The sequence below is a fragment of the Phyllostomus hastatus genome, unplaced genomic scaffold, assembly GCF_019186645.2.
Source record: "Phyllostomus hastatus isolate PE091 unplaced genomic scaffold, TTU_PhHast_1.1 phas_contig_1, whole genome shotgun sequence".
NCBI lineage: Eukaryota > Metazoa > Chordata > Mammalia > Chiroptera > Phyllostomidae > Phyllostomus > Phyllostomus hastatus.
In genome coordinates, this window is record NW_025333498.1 from 29,224,158 (window position 1) to 29,245,038 (window position 20,881).

The window sequence follows — 20,881 nt, forward strand, 5'->3', positions numbered from 1 at the left end:
CTGGACTTTTTGATTGTATTTCCATATGTTGTTTAGTGTGTTACTCTACTTCTTTATTTTCCATAAAATTGGCATTTTTATTTATAAAACGTTAAAATCAGAGGCCTGACCCAGTTCAGATTTTCTTATCTTTTTTGAAAAGACCATTTCATAGGTGGCTGTGTGTTCTACATTGGGCCCATAATGTCCAGTATCTCACTGTTTGCCATGCTCGCAGCCACTAATGATCAATGCCTGGATCCACTGATCCATGAAGGACCTTTTTAGGTGGGGAGGGGCATATATTTATAAGGGGGTTACTTTGTGATACAGTTTTCATTGGAAAGACAGAAAAAATGCTCAATTCTTTCCTTTTACTAGTTTTTTTAAAGGAGTGTTTGTAAGTATCTTGCAACAGTGAACAGGTTTTTAGCACTATTATAAAGTAAGGATTTAAAACATATTTACTATGTTTTAATCCACTGCAATTATTATCTTTTTTAGTGAAAATGAAAATCTCAAGCATACCTCCTGAATCCTTTTACTATAACACTAGTAGTCTTTGGTAGCTTCCCTGCTATATGGTATGACAAGATGCACATTTCTGCTCTGAAACAAGAAACATCCAATTCACCAAGGAACCCTGGTTCGTCTTAATGGGAAATGGTACTACTTCAGTATCACAACACATGCGTAGGAGTCTTTATTGCTTGTTGGTTTCTATTGTTTCTAGGCCAGTTCAGTGAATAGAGCTAGAAAATATGTGTGTGTGTGTGTGTGTGTGTGTGTGTGTGTGTGAGAGAGAGAGAGAGAGAGAGAGAGAGAGAGAGAGATGAAATACCTCTGGGGTTCAAACTGATCATTTCAATTTGAATTCAGGACTATAAGATTTTTGCTTGACCTGTTTTATGTCTGTATTTCTTTTCTTTCATGCCCAAATTTCCTGTTCTCAAAACACTAGGAAATTCTGGTTTTTATTAAAACAAACAACAACAAAGGGACTCCACAGTACTTGGTATTTTGAGAGAATTAACTAGTCAGGTAACACAGGAAAAACAGTTTTCGTTCTTACTAACAAGTGCCACTGATTAAAGGGAAAATGATAAACAGGGCCTTTCTCATTTGGGGGGAAGCTAATGCCTAGAAACGAAAACATACTTTGTACTTAGTTCAAAGATTTAGTGAAAATGGAGGCTGCTTAATGGTGAAAGAAAACAGGTAAGTCCATACTAGTTAGGACATTCAAAAAAGATTTTCCAAGTTATATTAGAGTTTCATAGATGTCTGTACAGTGAAAAAGAAACACTTTGACATCACTGTTTTGCATCCATCCACAGCTCAGGCTTTGTGACAAAAGTTTTGTGTTTCTAGACCTAGGTAACACTGTAGAAAAGGCATATTTCACTCACATGGGATAAATCCAGTGCACATTTACCCCAATTTCCCCAAGTCAGTGGAAACCTGCCAGCGACAAAGAAAATGGGATCGAGTAAAGCAAGTCAGAACTGTTTTCTTGAAAGTGCTCTGCTCCAAGTGAGGAGGATTAAGAAGCCAGTCCAGCCAAGAGATAGACAGGCAAATCCACTTTCAGGCTCATCGGTGCTCTGAAGTGACCACTACATAAATGAGGGCAAACTCAATCAGAGCACCCTTTGGTGCTTTATATAATCATATGGGCAGTTATCATACAAAGTAAGGATGTGCTCATAGATCTTCAAGGAAATGCCATAGCCACGCAAAGGAGAGAACAGGACCAGGACCATGAGAGGGAGCTCCATGGAAATGGATGCAAATTATTTGAGGGGAAGATTCAATCATTCATTCAATAACTATTGATTGAATGCCTGCCTACTCTGTATCTTAACCTTGTCTCACAGAACAGTCAAATAAATCTGCTTCCAAATTCTAGATCAAATCCTCACTAACTATGTGGACTTAGGCAAGTTATTAAGCCTCTATGCCTCTGTTTTGCCATTTGCAAGCTGTAAATACTAGTATCTGCTCAAGTCGTTTTTGAAGTTCAACAGGGACCAGGCCATATCAAATGCCTAGCACAGTATCAGACAGACAGAACTCCTGGAAAGCTCACCTTCCCTAGCCCAACAACCTCACTTTTCTCCATGGAAAAGGCCCAGCTACAGTTCCCTTCTAGCCATGAGGCCACAAGTAGGTCTTGCTTGTTTTCAGGTATTTGTCCAGAGATGTGGAAGGTGGAGGCTTTCCCAGCTCAGTTCATCTTGTATGGTTAGATAGCTTTGCCAAATGGAAGAGACTAGAAGAGTGAACTGAAATTTCTTAATTGACTGAAAGTTTTCTCATTCATATTTGACAGAGAGAGATGGCAGGGGTGGAGGAAGGTAGAGGGAGGATAGGACAGGTAAGGAGAATTAGTAGAGATGTGAGATTCATCACTGTGGAGTAGAATGATAGTTTTTCTTCTCCAGTGGGAAATGAGTTATTGAATTTGAGAACCATTTCTCTGGGAGGAAAACCCCCTCTGCTCTTTCCCACACCCTACCTGTATTATTTGGCTTTGCAAGCATCCCCATAATATATGATTATAAATTTCATTTATATCTCCCTTAGCCCAGTCTCCCTTTATTATACCACTTTACTGCTTCTTTGGGGCTGAGATTCTAAAATTTGGGTCAAATGTTCCATTAAGTTAACCACTTTAGAATAGCAGTAACGCTCCTGCATCACTTCTCATCCTCATAGCAGTTCACAAACATCTTCTTTTGCACTAATGAAGATGAGTTGAATACCTGTAGAATCCAAAACCAAAGCTATTTAATCATTGTCTGATGTGGGAACGTAAGACAAAATGCAAGACCAACAAAAAAGCATATTACATTTTAAACTTGCTGATTCAAGCTATATAAAAATTCTTTGAACCTGCAGGCAGAACTCATGCCACAAAATCCCAGCTTTTATAATGAAAACAGCCAAAATATGAATAGAAGCAACATTTTAAGGGTGGTTATAGCCCTTTATATCTTTCAGGGTGCCTTTTAATACATTATTTTATTTGATTTTCATCAAAACCCATGAGAAGAGATTGTTATCTCCATATTTTAGATAACTTTTTTGTGATTAATATAACCTGTTCAAGTTTCAAGTTGCTAAATATTTGTGCTGGAACTAGAACCCCAGACTTCCAGCTCCAAGTCAAATGCTGCTGGGAAAGGAAGGATGAAGAAATCAGATGGGAGCGCATGGTTTCCTATAGCACACTAGAGCAACCCTATTAATCTGTTACTTTGATCTTGCATGTGGATTTCTACAGTTCAATTTCATTGGAATTTCATCACACGGAGCATGCAGCACCTCCTCTACTGCTTATGACCCTACCAGATTGTAGCTACATTTCAAAATTACATTCAACAGGACTGCAAAGCTCCATTCTTGGGAGGCTGTGCTTGCATGCTATAATCCCTCTCCCTTGGCTGGCCCCAACCCTCCATCTTTAACACTAATTAGCTATTCTGTTCGGTGGAACTGATTTGTATGGACCAACTCTCTCTTGACTTGCTTTTCTTCTATGAGAGTCATACTAAGTATGTTTCCTTGTTTATGATGAGTCATTTTCACCTTTGTAGGCCTCTTTGATGCATCAGCATGCATACACAAACAGGACTGGGAGCTTCTTGCAGATTGGGACCGTCTTGTCACTGTGATACCCAGTGTGGACCCAGGATTGCTGAAGGCGCAGATCCCCTATTCGTTCTCTATTTTACACTCTTCTTTTTCTTTAGGAGAGGTTCTTTGTACATCTTATCTATCTTTTTTTCATATCTCACTCTTCATTTTCCCTCTCTTTAGTCTTTCTGCCAGCATAAAACAACCAAACCACAGCTGACAAGGATAATGCCTGTTGCTCTGTATCTGAAAAATTGAAACCATTACTTCTGAAGGGAAATTAAGCAAGACAACTATCTAGTACAGAGTGACTACATTTTTAAAGGTGCCTTTAGGTCCAGAATCATCACAAGTCTTCAGATGCTTCATCTATAATCACTTGGTTTTTTTATAAGAATCCCTTGAAAACTTCTTTCCTTCTCATCCTTCGAAGCTCAGCTCAGATGTTACTTCCTGCAAATCCTTTACTGACATCCCCAGGCAGATTCCACAATCTTTCTGAAGTCCCCCACAGAAATCAGAACACACACAATTCCTATAGCACTTCACACGTTATGTTGACTGCAATTAAGCGTCTATGTGTCTGTGCCTCACACTAAATAAGGAATTGGGTTTTGTTTGTTTGGTTTGATTTGGTGTTGTCCTCTGTCTCTGGCAGCTAATATACCTCCTGGCCTGGTATGTAAATGTAGATGCACCATTTTTGTTATTGTTATTGTTAATGATTTAATTAATTAGATGATCACTCTAGATTCAAGAAAAAAAAAGCTAATTCTCAGTTTTTATTCTATTGTTGGAATGGGATTATTTTCTACTCTGCACTGAAATTTGAAGTCTATTTTTAGCTGCCTTGTAAGTTATGTCAATTTGATGACAAACTTCAGGATCTTAACTTAGAAATTATTTCCATGGGAAGAGAATGTTTCATTTGCCAATATGTTCAAACATACAGAAAATAATAAAATGGAATTTTGTCCATAACTAGAAGGTCTTCCCCTTTTCCCTGAAGTCCATCCCTACTCTTGTCCCAGACTTTCACCTCATTTCAGAATTTATCTCATTCTCTCCACTCTGCCACAGTTTACAGTCTAGTTTTCTGTTGTGTACCTTACAAATAACTTAAATTCATCACTTACATATTTCTTCCTGCTGAATCTACTTCCCAGAGGATATGCAGTATGCATTTTTCATTGTTGATTTTTCATACTAGAGTCTCAAAACACAGTATATATTCATACTCAAGAAATGGTGAGTTAAACTTTTTTCTGCACAGTTAAAAAGCTCAGTAATTCAAAGTAGAGGGATGCTGGTGTTTGATGAGATATGGGCCTAATTCAGTTTCAAGTTGCAACAGCTCCTAGTTTTCCATTATTTGCCATCTGAGCTCAAAATGCCCAAATTTCAAGCTTCACAGTCTCTCTTTTCTCAGTTTTCCATCTTCTAGTCTTTTCTCCAGAGAGGATGAGAAATGAAATAATCATGCCAATAAAAGCATCCTTTTTCACCTTCACTGTTCTTGTTGGGTGCTTCATTGTGAGATGTCAATTATTCAACACTCTAAAGGAGTCTTCTGAGCACAAAATGTTCTAGTCGACTGGTATTGAAAGTGTTGTTTTCTGATTTTAGGCTACAGTGGTGGCTGCGTTGTCATGCGAGGAAGGAGTCCAGCTGGCCGCTGGGAAGTGAAGGACTGCACACACTTTAAAGCAATGTCCCTGTGTAAGCAACCAGTAGAAAAGCAGGAGAAAACTGAGCATGAAGAGAGATGGCCCGTTCAGCCCTGCTATTTGGACTGGGAGTCAGAGCCAGGCCTGGCCAATTGCTTCAAGGTGATGTCAAGGTTATATGGGCATTCTCAGTTAGACCACATTATTTTCATTTTGTTCATGTATCCCAAATGTGTTATTACAGAACAGTGCCTAGCACACAGAGATGCTTGATGAACATGTGTTAATTGTCTTTATCATTTCAGTTGTACTCCAAAATATTTTTCAAGTCCAAAGAATGACATCCACAGCGACACAGAAATCCTCCTCATGGGGATTAATATCGGGGTCCCAGTCAATATTGTTCTGGGGATGAAAACAGTGCAATATCATGTGTAAGCAAATGAATAAAGCCCTCATTATGGAATGATGATACTACACTGTACTATGGTTCTGCTGCTAAGGACAGTATTTGCAGCTTGCCAGACACCTGAAGATCAAACACATTAATACATACGATTGATATGTGTGCGTGTGTGTGTGTAAATAAATGTGTGAGGGACTGTTTTTGCAAAACAGCTTTATATCTTAGATTTAAATCAGTACCTACAATCTTGTCGGAAATAGAATGTGTTCCCATGTATAATGTGCACCCATGTTTTAGTACTACCCATGTAGAATGCACATACTTATTTTTCCCTCAAAATTTTGGCAAAAAACTGTGCATTATACATGGCAAAATATAGTATATATATTTGAAATATGATGTTTTTGTTGGATGGTTTTCTTCTTTGGTTCGTTTTATAACTAGAGATTTCCAAAATCATGGGAGAAAGCTCTCCTCTGGCATACAAGCACATGCACAGAGAAATGGAGATGGCCTCTGTCTCTAGAGATATTGTATACCTACAGATGGTATGAACCATCTGTGAATACACTGAATTTAAATGTGCATGTGTATAATCTTACATTCAATTCATAGAATAATAGGCCTGGAGTGACCTCACAGAGCAATAAGTTATCCTTAGAAATTAGTAAGTTGAGGCTAGCGAGATGAAGTGATTGACCTAAGATCACAGCTCTTTATTGACAGAGTTGGAATAAATCCCTGATCTTGGAACTCCTATTCCAGAGCTTTTTCTATTATATGTCACCCTAATATGTCAACAAACATACGGTGTGTTTGATGGGCATGGTGGTAGGATTTCTTAATTTAAAGTGATGTGAGAAAAGGTGCCCAAAGGAGGCAAGTTTTGACATATAATTTAAAAGATGGAGAGGCTATGCTATTGTCCACAGGTCTGGGAAACCTATTCATTCCGGTCGCAGCAAATCAGAGGGTGGCGAAGGCTAGCACCAGAGGCTTTGGCTTAGTGCTGGAAAGTAACAAATGAGGAGGTTGCAGAGGCACAGGATCTAGAGCTCTGGGTCTTCAGTTCCTCATTCTTGATCTTGAAGAAAACCAAAAGCAGAACCTCCATTTTTCTGACTCCTTCCTGCTACTGTGAGGACAACTCAAAAGCAGGACAGCTGAGAAACAGCAGAGAATTTAGGCACAGCTAAGACCCGAACACCCAAGCAATATACCTCCCGCAGGTGCCAGGTCTCATCTTTTATTTCTTGGCATGGATCAGCCAGACTCATGATCATTCGGCCGATTCTGATTTGTCGGAAGGCAATGTGGTGGGATGGAAATCCATAGACTCTGGAAGCAAAGAGTACTGGGCCTATTTCTAGCTCTGCCCATTTATCGCTTTGTGGCCTGGAATCTGTAACCTGTCTTAGTCTGACTCTCCTCATCTCTTGAAAATGATTTATTAAGGGACAAGTCACAGGAAATTTAGGAGGGAAAAAAAAAGAATCCTTCAGGAGCTCATTGATAAAACAGTTTATCATATCCTCAAAGTTGTTGTGAGGATAAAATGAGATAATAGTTTTATGATAGACACATCCCAGTTCAGTAAGTGTTATTTCTCCCTAATGGATCAAGCTTTTAATAAAGAAAAATGACAATTATATTACTATCATTTTCTTGTCTCAAATCAAATTGCCCCACCTTATCTGTGACAGTGTCAACTTTTTTTTTCTTTTACTGTACAGGTATTTCATAGTGAAAAAGTATTGATGAAAAGAACATGGAGAGAAGCTGAAGCATTTTGTGAAGAATTTGGAGCTCATCTTGCAAGCTTTGCCCATATCGAGGAAGAGAATTATGTGAATAAGCTTTTACATTCAAAATTTAATTGGTAAATACTTGCTAACTCTGAAAAATTTCAATCAAATATTCTGTCCCCCAGTAATGGCTACTTAGGAATGAGTACCCCTAATAGTTGTTTACAATCTCAATTATTGTTTTAAGCCTAAAACCCACAAGCCGCTAGCTGTGAAAGGAAAATATATACATAGAAGTTTGTATTTATATTGCACCAAGTTCTCGTTCCATAAAATGAAGAACAAAGTGGCATTTTTCATGTTTGAAGTCTTTGTTTCCATGTTTGAAATCTTTTCTGTGTGCCTAAAATCAGAATTTTAGAGCTTTTCTGCCAAACACAGAAATCTTCGAGCCCAGTGGTTTGCAAAGTGCTGACGGAGGATCCGAGGGCCCTGGAACCCCAGAGGGGGAAGGGCCACGTACACAGAGCTCCCAGTGCCTTGCTCACTGAGCAGCTGCAATCAGCTACACTTCTAGTACTTTGTCTTATAATCAAAGTCCATGTAAGATTTTCTCTGAAAAAATGAAAGTCGCACTAATTCTAAAAAATCCAACCCAACCCCCTTACTTTACATTTGAGGAAACATGTTTACTTACCTGCATCCATCTTGCAAATTTACAGAATCTTAAATTCCATAAAGTTACACAATCAGTTAAATTTAAATTGAAAAAAACCCCCACAAATGACCTTGAGCTACCCTCCACCCACATTCGGGGAATTCCTTCCACTACATTCCTGTGGCCATCCATTGTCTGCATGATTCCTTTCAGGTTCAGGGTGCTCCTTCCTTGGGAGAAAGTCCGAGCCATTGTTAAATGCTTGTTTCAAAGATCGATTTCTAGTAAGCCAGAGTAATACAGATAAAGTCTAATTTATTCTCAAACATTTGAAGACAGCCACCATGTCCTCTTATAGTAAGTCTCTCCAGTCCTTGACCTCTTTCTCTAGAATACTCTTGCCAGTCAGGATACATTTGGGGCATATCCTCTGTGAGAGGGGCACTGTTACATGTGCAGCAGACTAGAGAATTCAATAGGCATGACAGACAAAAACGGTGCCCTTAGGATGTTGTGGTCCAAGGGAGGTCATACCTCCAGGGCTCCCTACACATATTTAATAAAAATAAATGTAACACCAGCTACTCTTCTCCAAGCTCTGGTAATCTGGAGTTTTAATGAAACACTTACCTGAATCTCAGAGAAAATCCAGAACTATTTTTTGAGGAAAATCCTAACCTTCCCATAAGAAGGTTAATATGTAACATGTATCAAATTATTCATCTCAAAAACCTGCAAAAATGACCTTAAAGGTGGCAGTCTGACGCCGTCTCCCAATGTGTGCCTCATGTCACACTCTGTAAGGAAAAAAGGTGGGTCTCATGGTCAAATATGTTTGCAAAGCAATGTGTCCCAATACAGTCTTGGAAATTTGCCACATGTATTACTATTACAAAGGCTTTTAGACGAAAGCACTTTATCTGACCACAAAACTCTTTTTTTTTTAGAAGACTTAGCAGCATTTCATAGAATTCTAGTTTCTACATGAAATGCTGACCAGAGACCAGGATTCCCAAACCTGCTGATTATCACAATCTCTTGGGACACCCTTTAATACAGAACCCTCTGGTCTCACCCAAGAGCTGCTGAATCAGATTCTCTGAGGCCGAAGAAAAGGTCAAGAAGCTTCCTGGTTAATTGAATTGTTAGCCAGGGGTAGAGCCACAGATTCAAGGGGTATCTGGTAGTCTCTGTTGTCCTAAATTATAACTTCCCTTCAGGACTTTAGCCACTTGCAAAATACACTAGCACATGTGCATATAGTGAGCTTTCCTGTATGAAATGACCACATGCAAACTGCTTCCACATTGGCTATAAGGTCAAATATCATTTCTCTTTACAGAAGTTCTCACACTTAGAATTTCTAGTTGAATTTAGTGCCAAGCATCTATCAAGTTATTAATTTTCAGTCCCTAATCACAAAAGCTGTATAATGCATGTTTACCTTTGCCCTGATTGCCAGGGAGTTCAGCCAAACCCGATGCTAGGTTATAGCAAATAAACCTGTTCTCATAGTTAGCATATAAACTTCTCTTTCCTAGGGCACTGCTTTTCTATTTCTATTTTATTAGTTATAGTAGTATACTACATTATTAGAAATAATGCAATTTTAGGAAATTGATGGAGGCAAAATAAATACCAGTTCTTCTATGAGCCAGTACATAGCAGGAAAACTGTAGAAGTGAATTCAGTGAGGAAAGGAATGAAAGGTTCTCAATGCAGGGCAAGTAGTGTGGATTTCCAGGCTAGGACATTGAGATGAGTAGGATCAGCTTCACCATGAGGCAGCAGTCCCATCTTTCCACAACTTTAAAGGTAGGGTGTAATCACAGCAGTGGCCGACCGAGCCCCAGGGACCTCTCAGATTTTCTAAGCCACATTTTACTTTCATTTGTATCTCAAGCAGAGGAGCTCAGGTATCTGCCTAAGAATAGGCTTCCTTCTCTGCATAAGGAGAATAAAGCATCTGTCATGACTCCCAAATCTTATAGATCTTTTTAAAAATTTTTTAGTTATTGATTTTAGAGAGAGAGGAAGGGAGAGAGAGACAGGGAGAGAAACATCGATTTCGTTGTTCCACTTATTTATGCATTCATTGGTTGATTCTTGTATGTGCCCTGACTAGGGGTCAAACCCACAACTGTGGTGTACTGGGGACGATGCTCTAACCAACCGAGCTACCCGACCGGGGCTTATAAATCTTTAGTTCTTCAAAATTACTCTAAAAAAATGATCTTAATAAGGGGCAAAGGGTAAAAATTTGGGACAACTGTAATAGAATAAAAATGTTTTTTAATAAAACACTTTTAAAAAGCATAGCACCAGATTCAATAAATGATCTTAATGAGATGGCTATGTACAATTACGCTTTATTGCTTGATTTACTGAGTAGTCTGTGGTGTGACATATTAGTCCTCTGTCTAATCACAGGGAAGATGATTCTCTGGGGCTTCTTGCCAAGTCTAACCCAGCGGTGACTGCTGAAGTTAACCAACTGTGCCTCAGACTGATTTGCTGTGGAAACATTTATGTTGGGATTTAGAAAAAAAAAAAAAACATGTGCCATGTTTTATTAAAACAAGGGTAGTGGTAATTAACCTTCAGAGAATACATGCACATGTGACCAAAAAATCAAAGCTTTTTTACAATAGTATAAATAGTAAAGTAGTAAGAAGTCCTCTAGGGAAGAGAAGTCCCAAATCTCTTACCAGCTTGCTTTCATTTGTCCTTGTCCTGGCTGAAAAGTGTTACCATTCCTAATGAACATGAAAAAGCCACGTTATCAACAGGGGCTGACTTTGCCCCCAGTCGCGTGTCCTCAATGAGCACATCGTGCAAACCAAGAGGGAGGGGAAGAGAGGCTAATCTCTCAGTTTATTTCAGACCTCAGGTTTTGCACAGACGAAATGTTCAATACGTGTTTGTTGGACTTGATCAGTCCTGCCAGGAGTACCAGCTGCTTCCTGCACACATAAATACTTACTTGAACCTTTTCCATAACGTTGTGAAGTCAATAGGAAAGGCCAAGTTTTTGTTCCTTCTCTTCACAGGACAGAAGAAAGGCAGTTCTGGATTGGATTTAATAAGAGAAACCCACTGACCACCGGCTCTTGGGAGTGGTCTGATGGAACTCCCGTAAGTCTTTCCACACCAGAGAAAAGGAAATGAATTTAAAACAGGTGGCCCTGGACTATTTGGTAAACCAGCCAAATGAACCTAGAAGTAATAACCCTATTTCCCATTACTCAGATCCCAATCAGAAACAACGCCAGGCCTTGGTATCAGAAGAGTTATGTCAGCATAACCCTAGGAAATCTTTGTTACCCAGATAGTTCTGTGGTCAGCTATAGGCTCTTATCCTGAAAAGGCATCAAAATCTCCAGAAAGGTCCTCAAACCACTTACTATCTAAGGAGTCTCCACAAAAGAAGCAGCTGTTCTTTAAAATAATACCAGGCTTCCTCTAATCTACCCTCCCTACAGTCTAGCACCTTATTAGGTGAGTGTAGGACCCTCATCCTTTACATCAAAATGAAAAGAACCATTTTCTAGTTATCTCACTCTAAAAGAACAGAAATCTCAGTCTTAAAAATATCACCTTCTCAGCCAAAGCAAGTTGTTTGGAAAGAAAAAAAGAAAGACTTGCTTTTCATTAAGCCTCCCACTTGTAAAAAACCTCTGTGAAGGAAACAGGGAACTCTCGACCACTTATTTTTTCAGGTGCAATGAGGAATTCTCACATTTTCCTAAGGAGGGCAGGGGAAAAACAACAGAAGCAGTATCCCAGATTGAAATGGGGTCTATCTGAGGGCACGGGCAAAGTCAAGCTATTCAGCTACACCTGTGAAATGGGACGGCTAGAAACAGCCTGCAGTGAGCATTTAATGCAGCCCGTTCACTGAGCTCCAATTCTGCCCTCAGTTCTGAGCTGAGGGTACTGCTGCATTGTCTCTTTCCTTCCTTACCATAATTCAGTGCAGTGAGGATTAAAGTGATTGGTTAATTTGCCTAAAATAGTATCTAGGAGAGCCAGGATTGGTACACAGATGGTCTGCCGCCAAATTTACATTATAATGTCTCCTATTATAATGTCTCCTAGTTGTCAAATATCAGTAGCTAAACTGTGGAGTAGTAAAGATCAATAGAGAAATGGGATCTTGAGGCCTGCAACATAGCGTTCAAATTTGTGTCAAGGGAGAGATTTGTGGAAAAACTATATGCTTACAGTGAGAAGAAATAACAAGGGCATGCTATTAAAAAAAAAACCACAAAGTCTTCCACCCATGTACTGCTTCTTTGAAAACGGCATCAGGACCAGAGAGTGGGAAGAGATCTTAAAGATCAGCTGGCCCCACCTATCTATTTTGCTGAGGAAGAAACACAGGCCTGGAAAGCAGAAGGGGTATGACAGGGTCAACCTGCCCCCCTTGGCGTAGTTGGGTGGTTGACATCAGTATGGCACTTAAAAGTGGTATGTGTACATAGAGGTTGAGAATGCTCTATTTCATTTTAGTAAAACAAACTCAGTAGTAGGAGAGGAATAGGCAATTCGGTTCACAATAAAAGAGATAAAGCCGTGAAGTAGGGCACTGAGTGCCTTACCCACTGGACAAAATGGATGTTCAAACCCAATGCTGTTCTCTGAGTCATAGTTTACATTTATTTAAGTTAGAGGAATTGTTGCATGACAATGTACATGTCTGAAGAGGAGTAGAGATGATTTCAAAACATCCTCTTCTTTCCAAATTCTTAACCTAATTCCACCTGTGGTCCATCTACTCTTCTATCAGGTAGTCATCAAATCACTGAAAAAGTTAAATCTTTATTTAATACCCCTGTTGTGTGATAATTCATGGAAAGAGTTGCATAGTTTCCTGATTAAAGCTAGTGGTGAGTTAGAATTTAGCAATTAGAACCTAAAAGCTTAGTGTCTGTACAAAAGAACCTACCATACTTTGTCATGTAAATTGTGCACCCATGTTTTTGGCCCTAACTTTGAGGAAAAAAAATCTTTCATTTTAGTTTTTTAATTCAATTTTTTATTTATTTTTATTTAGGAAAAAACTGATTATTGTATTCCAGGGTATTATTTTGCATATGCATATCGCTATTACTTTCTTGAGTTATACTTTTAAAGCATAAGCATAAATAAAAGAATTCAAAACATTTATATGGATATGAAATAAGTACTACCCATGTATAATGTGTATCCTTATTTTTCCCTGAAAATTTTGAGCAAAAATGTACACATTCTACATGGCAAAATATGGTACCTCAAATATAAGACCCAAGTCTGACAGGCCCCTGAACCTCTAAGAAGTTGGCCCAGGACCCCGGGACTCCCGGACCAGCCTAATCCCACCAGTGAGGAAACAGTGCAAGTTCAGAAAGAAACGTGCATCTGCTTTGTTTTTGTGGAGAAAGGAGTAGCATGCCTCTTTTTAAGGAAAAAAGCATCTTTCAGGAAAAATGCTAAAACTTGATTAGCTTGTTCTTCACAGATGGGGAACAACCTTTAACTGGAATCATATCCAGACATTTCCAAAGCTTCCTCCAAAATCAGTTGTGTTTTATTTACAAGGATGCTTTTTTTGATCTTTTGATATTTTTGTGAGGGAATCATCATTAAGGAATAATGAACTTCATCTGCTGCAGGTTGTCTCTTCATTTTTAGACAATACCTATTTTGGAGATGATACAAGAAATTGTGCCATTTATAAAGCAAATAAAACATTGCTGCCCTTGCACTGTGGTGCCGAACGTGAATGGATATGCAAAATTCCAAGAGGTAAAAATATTAATAAGATATTTACTATATATTTGCTTTCTACTAATTTACACAACATTTTGCCCAGTGAAGAGGTACAGGGATCTAAAATGCAAGCACCTTGGATGAAAGTACCAGGAACCTTCATGATGAACCAACTGCACCATTTTAGTGAAGAATGTATATTGCAGGGGATGAACAAGGGGGACATTAGTACAGTATGCTAAGTTAGTTATAGGAAATGAAGATAACTGACTATGTTGTGTTGTACTTTGTCTGGAAGAAATGTCATGGTGACCTCACAAGCAAACAAAATTCCTTGTCAAATGAGTCTGTGAAAGCACCTCACAGAGTGTGTGACAAACAGTAGGCCCTCAACAAGTGGGGCCCCACAACCTTCCTTCTTTAATCAGAGTCCTCTCTTGAGCCTCCTCCTCAAGTATGAGAACTAACCATATTCCAAATCGCACAAAGAACCTGGTTTTTAAATGGTTTTTTAAATGGTGAAGTACAAAATATTGTGTTTAGATCTGAAGTAATTCAGAGTTAGCACATCTGTGAAGAAAGGTCACTCAGTGTGGTTTGTTTTCACTTTGCAGATGTGAGACCCAAGATTCCACCCTGGTACCAGTATGGTAAGTACTGTCCTTCCAGTTCTTAAACTTCTAATTATGTGCTATTATACACCATTACTCTATTATTACAACCCTCCAATTGAGTCTCTTTTCTTATGTTAATCTAGAACCAATTTGTTCAAATTAATGAATTAATAATTAATAATCTAATACATCTCCTTAAGTGTGATTAAAGACCAATATCATAGCTTAACTCTGTTTTCACAACACATAATTTTAAAAATATGCATCTATCCCAGAACTTACAAATGAAGTTTTCTTTTTTAAAAAAAGATTTTATTTATTTATTTTTAGAGAGAGGGTAAGGGAAAGAGAAAGAGAGGGAGAGAAATACCACTGTGTGGTTGCCTATCACACACCCCCTACTGGGGACCTGGCCTGCAACCCAGGTATGTGCCCTGACTGGGAATTAAACCAGAGATCCTTTGGTTCCCAGGCCTGCACTCAATCCACTGAGCAACACCAGCCAGGGCACAAATGAAGGTTTCTTACATGAGTCAGACCAAAGAAAATAATCAAGTGTTTAAGTATACTTATCTACACAAACAAATACACATGTGTAATGCTGAGTGACCAAATTACAAATTTAAGGTGCATCATAGCATATCCTATGTAAGTCCGCATTATATCGGTCAATAGTTTTTACATCACTTGCATTGTTTATTTTTCTTTCAGATGCACCCTGGCTCTTTTATCAGGATGCAGAGTACCTTTTTCATACATATGCCTCAGAATGGTCCACCTTTGAGTTTGTCTGTAGCTGGCTGCACAGTGATCTTCTCACAATTCATTCTGCCCGTGAGCAAGAATTCATCCACAACAAAATAAGAACGGTACTTCAATACAAGTAACCATGAGTAATGTAGAGCTTAGCTCCTTCTGCTGTCCTTGGGGGACTTTTTTTTTTATTTGACTTCAGACATTTATTTAAGTTTCATTAAGGGCCACACACATTTAATAATCATTTCTTTTTCTGATTTAGAGATTAAGAGAAAATAATGGAAACACAGGTTTACTATGTTGGTCAGTCATTTCACTTTCATGCTTTACTAGCAACAGTGGTGAGCAAGTAGAGTTTTATTGCTTTCATGAGGTCCATTTGCACATCATACATATTTATTCAGAGTCTATCCTTCTAGAGTTTGGTGCTCTATCAGTGAGTGATTAAGAGACCAAAACTCCTGCCCTCTTGGAAATTATAGTCTAGTGTGGGAAGGAATACCATAATGAACACAAGTAAACAGCATCACAGAGTGTTTTAGGAAAAGGCAAGTAGATAAAGGGCCCAGAGGAAATGAGAGCACATGTGAGGGACAAGGAGTATCTGGGGGTCCGAGGCTGCCTTCAAGTTTTAGTTTTTACTTACAAGAGTACAAATTTTTGCTTATAAAGACTCCATATGCAGAAGATAGTAAGGAGATTTTCCATTTCAACTTAAGATAGAAAAAGACTAGACTTACTCTTTTGAGGAGCTACGCTAATTAGAAATAAGCAGATAGAACCTGTTAAGTAATGAAAGACCACCAGGGATTAGAGTACCTTTTCAGTTTACTTCTTTACGAAGTATTTAGTGAGCATTAGGTATGTGTCACACACTGGGATATTTGCCAAAGATATAAAAATATCAGTGACATGAAAATGAGATATAATCTCTTTTTTAAAAAGCTGGAAATAATGTGATGTACTAAGTAAAAAGGGAGCGGCACAAATTACCAGGGGCACTCAGGGTGGAAAACCTCAATTCCAACTTCCCTGACGATATCCTTGAAAGTAAGACAAAGGCTTTTTTTTTCTTTTTCTATAATTTAACATTATTTTATGATCTCTAGGAATCCTTTCTCATTCTATCATCTTTTCATGTTTGTAAATTGACTTAAAATGAAGCTCGGTATTAAAGCATTCTTCATTTGTAAGGGAAATGCCTTCCTCACAGCTCCTGGGGCTTTCCCACTTCTGTAATCCTGTCTGATGCCCACTTAGCCCGTGAGGTACAGGCAGGTCAGGACTGCTGCTGAGTTTTGAGGGAAAGCCAAGAAACAGGGCTAGATGTCAGCCTCCCAGTCCCACAGGGACACAGTGGCAGACAGCCACAGAACCAGGTGTCCCCCACTCTTGGTTGGTCCGTGTGCTACTTTACCGCCCTTCTGCTCCTGCAAATGTAACACTCAAGGCAAACTGTAGTGTTGGGTATCAACAAATTACATATAATGATGTTAGAAAATATGTGTATTTCTTTAGCTAGACAGCAGACTTCTCACCCAGGTGGCAATAACAAAGTTCAAAACTGCCCCATCAACTTGGCAGAGTGCATATCACATAGAAGGAGCTGATATTTGGCCAATACTTATCATAATTATGTCAAGCACTGTGCTTAGTGCTAATGTTTCATGGCATTTAATCTTTCCAGGAACTCTCTGTGGGAAATGTTATTGATACATTTTACAGATGAGGAAGCTAAGACTTCAAAGAGGTGAAGCAACTGGGTTGGTTACATAGCTGCCAAGTGGTGGAATTTGGAAGTGAACCCAGGCCATCTGATTTAACTCATCATAAAAAAATAAAATAAAATAAAATAAACCCTCTGCTGGCAGCAAAACAGCAGCATCGCGGGTATATAAGAGCACAATGTCGCCATTACATTAAAATGCTAGTACTAAACCCTCTCTAACTCTGATGCTGTTAGTTGGGCATGGTCCTGCAAAGCAAAAGGTCAACAGTTCAGTTACACCCCCACACACATTCCTGGGTTTCAGGTTTCATCCCCAGTCCAGGTGCACTTAAGAGGCAAGATGGATGTTTCTCTCCCTCTCTTTCTCCTTCCCTTCCCCTCTAAAAAACAAATAAATAAAAGCTTTTTGAAAACCCTCCCCAGAAGATGGCACCATCTCTGACCCAGACATGAACAGTAAAGGGCTTCTATGATCATTCCAACAGAGTTTAGGTCTCCTGCGGAACACCTGCAGGTGTTCTCTCTCCAGCTTTCCCTCATTGCAGGTCGGTGGTTGGGAAGCCAGCAGGGATGGCAAAATTAATACCTCCCACACATGGAATATAAAACTCGCAGGTTTAGCAGTTTGAGAAGTCACAGTCAGTGCCATGATCTAGTTGAAGACTAGATATAGTTGTGATCTCAAACCAGACAAACTTTGTGAGGTCTCTTATATGGCAAAAGTTGTTGCCCAACCTGTAGCCATGTTGATACAGAATGCCCTCTCAGTGTTGCCGGCGAGCAGCTGACCGATCTAACACGGCACTGCTGGGCTACAGAATAAAATTAGTGTGATGGTATGGGATGTGGAGACTAAGAAAGAGACCGGGGAAAGGGTAGCAATTCAAAAGAAAAGAGAGCTGTAGATTTCTAAAGCAATTTTTATTTCTGCATAATCTGTGGCTGTGTTCGGCACTTTTGTTGGTGGTAGTGGTGGTATATGCAGTGAGCATTTACATAAGTAAGAAATTCCATATGTAAAGATGTACTACTAGAATGAATCAGTCCAGAAGTTATTTTAATTACATACGTGTCTATAGCTCCTCTATGAAGAATAGTAACTTAGAAATACAAAAAACAAAAATAACACTTAGTTAAAAAATGATGAGTCAATATTTTCTCTTCAAATAATGAAAGACCACAAGGCAGGAAGAGAGTGAATTTTGGGGTACCTGCTTTTTGAGACATCTGGTTTATCAGATCAATGCCTGAAAAAGTGAAAAGGTACAAGCTCTTTAGGAGTTGTTTGACATGAAATACTAGCCAATTTGTCTGCTAACATTTTTATGCTGTGCTATGCAATATTTGTATTATGAAATTTCGATTTACTCTTTTAAAATTTAATTTTTAATATTTCTAACAAAAATATATCAAAGTTATTAGTCATTATCTAAAAGCTGGGATTCTAAATCCTTAGATGACTCGGTTTTGCTATTTCGATGGAAATATTTTAAGAGATGACAGGTCTTTGTTCCTTATATCATTTAGAGATTTAATACATTGGCTGTTGCTGTGTTTTATTTGTTTTTGGTCAATGTTCTTCCCATATGATGCTATCTAGAATAGCTGTTTGAAAAAAACATAACTGATATTATGAAATCCATGGTCATATCACATTTTTAGTATTCTTCTATATAAAGAATATTAATGTCTTCTATTGTTGTGGTTTTATACCTTTGCTAAAATTTAAAACATCCATTTTTTTGCATCGGATTTTTCACTCTGGGTTTCTTCTGGCTTGCCCCATGAAACTCTGTTCCACATCTCCCAGGTTCTGATGTGCCTTGTGGGCGATCACCATGCTGTAATGCAGTGGTTATAAATATGCCACTTAAGATGCAGCAGTTATAATTTCTCTTTAAAGGTCCTTAATTGGGGCAGTGAACAATGGGCCATGATTTCCACTGTTGTTGCACATGAGACCTTTTAGATTGAATGAGACTGTTGTGGTTCTCCCACCGAGTTCACAACCAGTCTCAGTGGACCCATTCCAAAGCCTGACAACGGGAATCAAAGCTCAGCATGTAAGAATATGTCCATGAAACAACACCTCAGGGATACAAAATTATAGTTGCTCCATCTTGCATTGTTCTCAAATTGCTGATATGGCAGACAGCCACACTGTGTAAGGAGTAAAAATACCCGTTTATAAATTAGAATGTTAGAGAGCTATGAGGTTTTGTCTTATAATGACCTGAAAATCATATGGAGAAAATTGTATCTATATATCTTAAAATGCATTCTCAAGTCTTTACAGAAGAAATGGAAGTGCAAATTTAAATATATAATGCCTTGAGAATGTTTTAGCATAAAAAATATTGAGTTACATTTTATACACATAGCACACAAACAAGAAAGTATATTAATTTAAAGGTCTTAGAGATTCCTTACTGCCTCTTCCTCTTTTATGGGTGAAGAAGAAATTTTAATTGCCTGGGTCCTAAGTCCAGTATTACACGTGTTCTAATGTGCTTGTGTGCACATGCGCACATGCATGCACAAGCTTGGATTTTATACTTTATTACACTGAGATCTGTGTGATAAATAACAGCATAAAAGCAATAAAAATACAAAGGATGATTTTTCAGTTGTCAAATACCAGAAAGTCTGCCATGTTCTTTTGGCCTGTTTTGCACCTCGCTATTTGATTAGAGCAGGGACAGTGCTAACACTCAGTTTAAAAGCTTACCAGACTAATCCGTAAAATTCAAAAGCTTTCTATTATTGATGCCTTTGTGCCTTGAATTGTTTTCCAAATAGAGTGACATATACAATGAACTTCTATAAATCACTAAGAAGACAAGTCACTAAGTTCTCAGTCAAAAAAAGAAAATCCACATCATATTTTACTGTACAATATTCCTTTTTAAATCCATACTATAAGAGAAATGTACTTTTAAATACATAGGAAAGTTTGTAAGAAAGATATTGCATGTTGTATGAAATTAAAAGTATTTGCAATATTTGATTCCAATTTTCCTTCATAATGAGGAGGGAATATTTTAGAATAATGAAGTTTCAAGTTTTCTCAAGATGCTAGGCCTTAGTGTACTCTTCTTTAGATAATTGGGTAAAATACTGAAGAATGGGAAAGCTATTAACAGCAACCCCATTAATCTTAATAATGAAAAGGGAAAACAGGTAGAATAAATGCTGACACTTTTCTTTCTTTTTAAATAGCTATCAAAGTACGGTGTCAATTGGTGGATTGGACTTCAAGAAGAAAAAGCTAGTGGTGAATTTCGGTATGAACTAGATTAATTAGCATTTAATTTTGTTTGACAGGTTTTATTTGCAGAATGATTGTACTAGATCTTAGCAATCAATTTGTTGAGTAGCCTTCAAACATTATCTTTAGCTTATAAATTTTCATTTTCCTAACCCAAGGCACGAATATTATTTTATTTAATAAAATATTATGCCTTCAATCCATACTGCAGTATTCCAAGAACAGTGTTGAAGACTGAGCATGCAGAATGAGAGACCTTACAAGTTTTAATTTTCTTATAGCTGGAGAGATGGAGCTCCGGTAATATACCAGAACTGGGACAAAGGAAAAGAAGGATCTACGAAAAATCAGAGCCAGAAATGTGGCTTTATTTCATCCATAACAGGTTATTTTATTCATCCATTTTGGGGTTTATAGTACAAATTAATAACACTCAGGAGCCTTAAAATCTCCTTTTCATTGCATTGACAAGTGAGAAAGTTTTGTTTGGTTATTTTCCTTTTAAAATGAATGTGTTCGACCTCATGCATCTTAAGGCTTATGAATGGCCATTAGTACAGTTAATTTCATGAATTCCTGTTTTTGAAATTAATTTACATTCAAATAAGTCCTGCCTCATAAACTAAAACAACATAAAAAATGAGTCCATTCAAACTGGTGAGAAATATG

At 38.2% G+C, this 20,881-nt stretch overlaps 1 protein-coding gene across 2 annotated transcripts in view; it reads left to right on the plus strand.

Annotated features, from left to right (window-relative positions):
* The window catches only part of PLA2R1 (phospholipase A2 receptor 1), a 114,285-nt gene that overhangs the window by 69,887 nt on the left and 23,517 nt on the right, over nucleotides 1–20,881 (plus strand). For both annotated transcript variants that reach the window (XM_045830634.1, XM_045830644.1), the window contains exons 12-19: nucleotides 5,245–5,447; nucleotides 7,425–7,570; nucleotides 11,145–11,229; nucleotides 13,749–13,881; nucleotides 14,460–14,495; nucleotides 15,171–15,328; nucleotides 20,164–20,228; nucleotides 20,494–20,597. In XM_045830634.1, coding sequence (XP_045686590.1) covers nucleotides 5,245–5,447; nucleotides 7,425–7,570; nucleotides 11,145–11,229; nucleotides 13,749–13,881; nucleotides 14,460–14,495; nucleotides 15,171–15,328; nucleotides 20,164–20,228; nucleotides 20,494–20,597 — 930 coding nt within the window. The remainder of the gene's footprint in view (nucleotides 1–5,244; nucleotides 5,448–7,424; nucleotides 7,571–11,144; nucleotides 11,230–13,748; nucleotides 13,882–14,459; nucleotides 14,496–15,170; nucleotides 15,329–20,163; nucleotides 20,229–20,493; nucleotides 20,598–20,881) is intronic.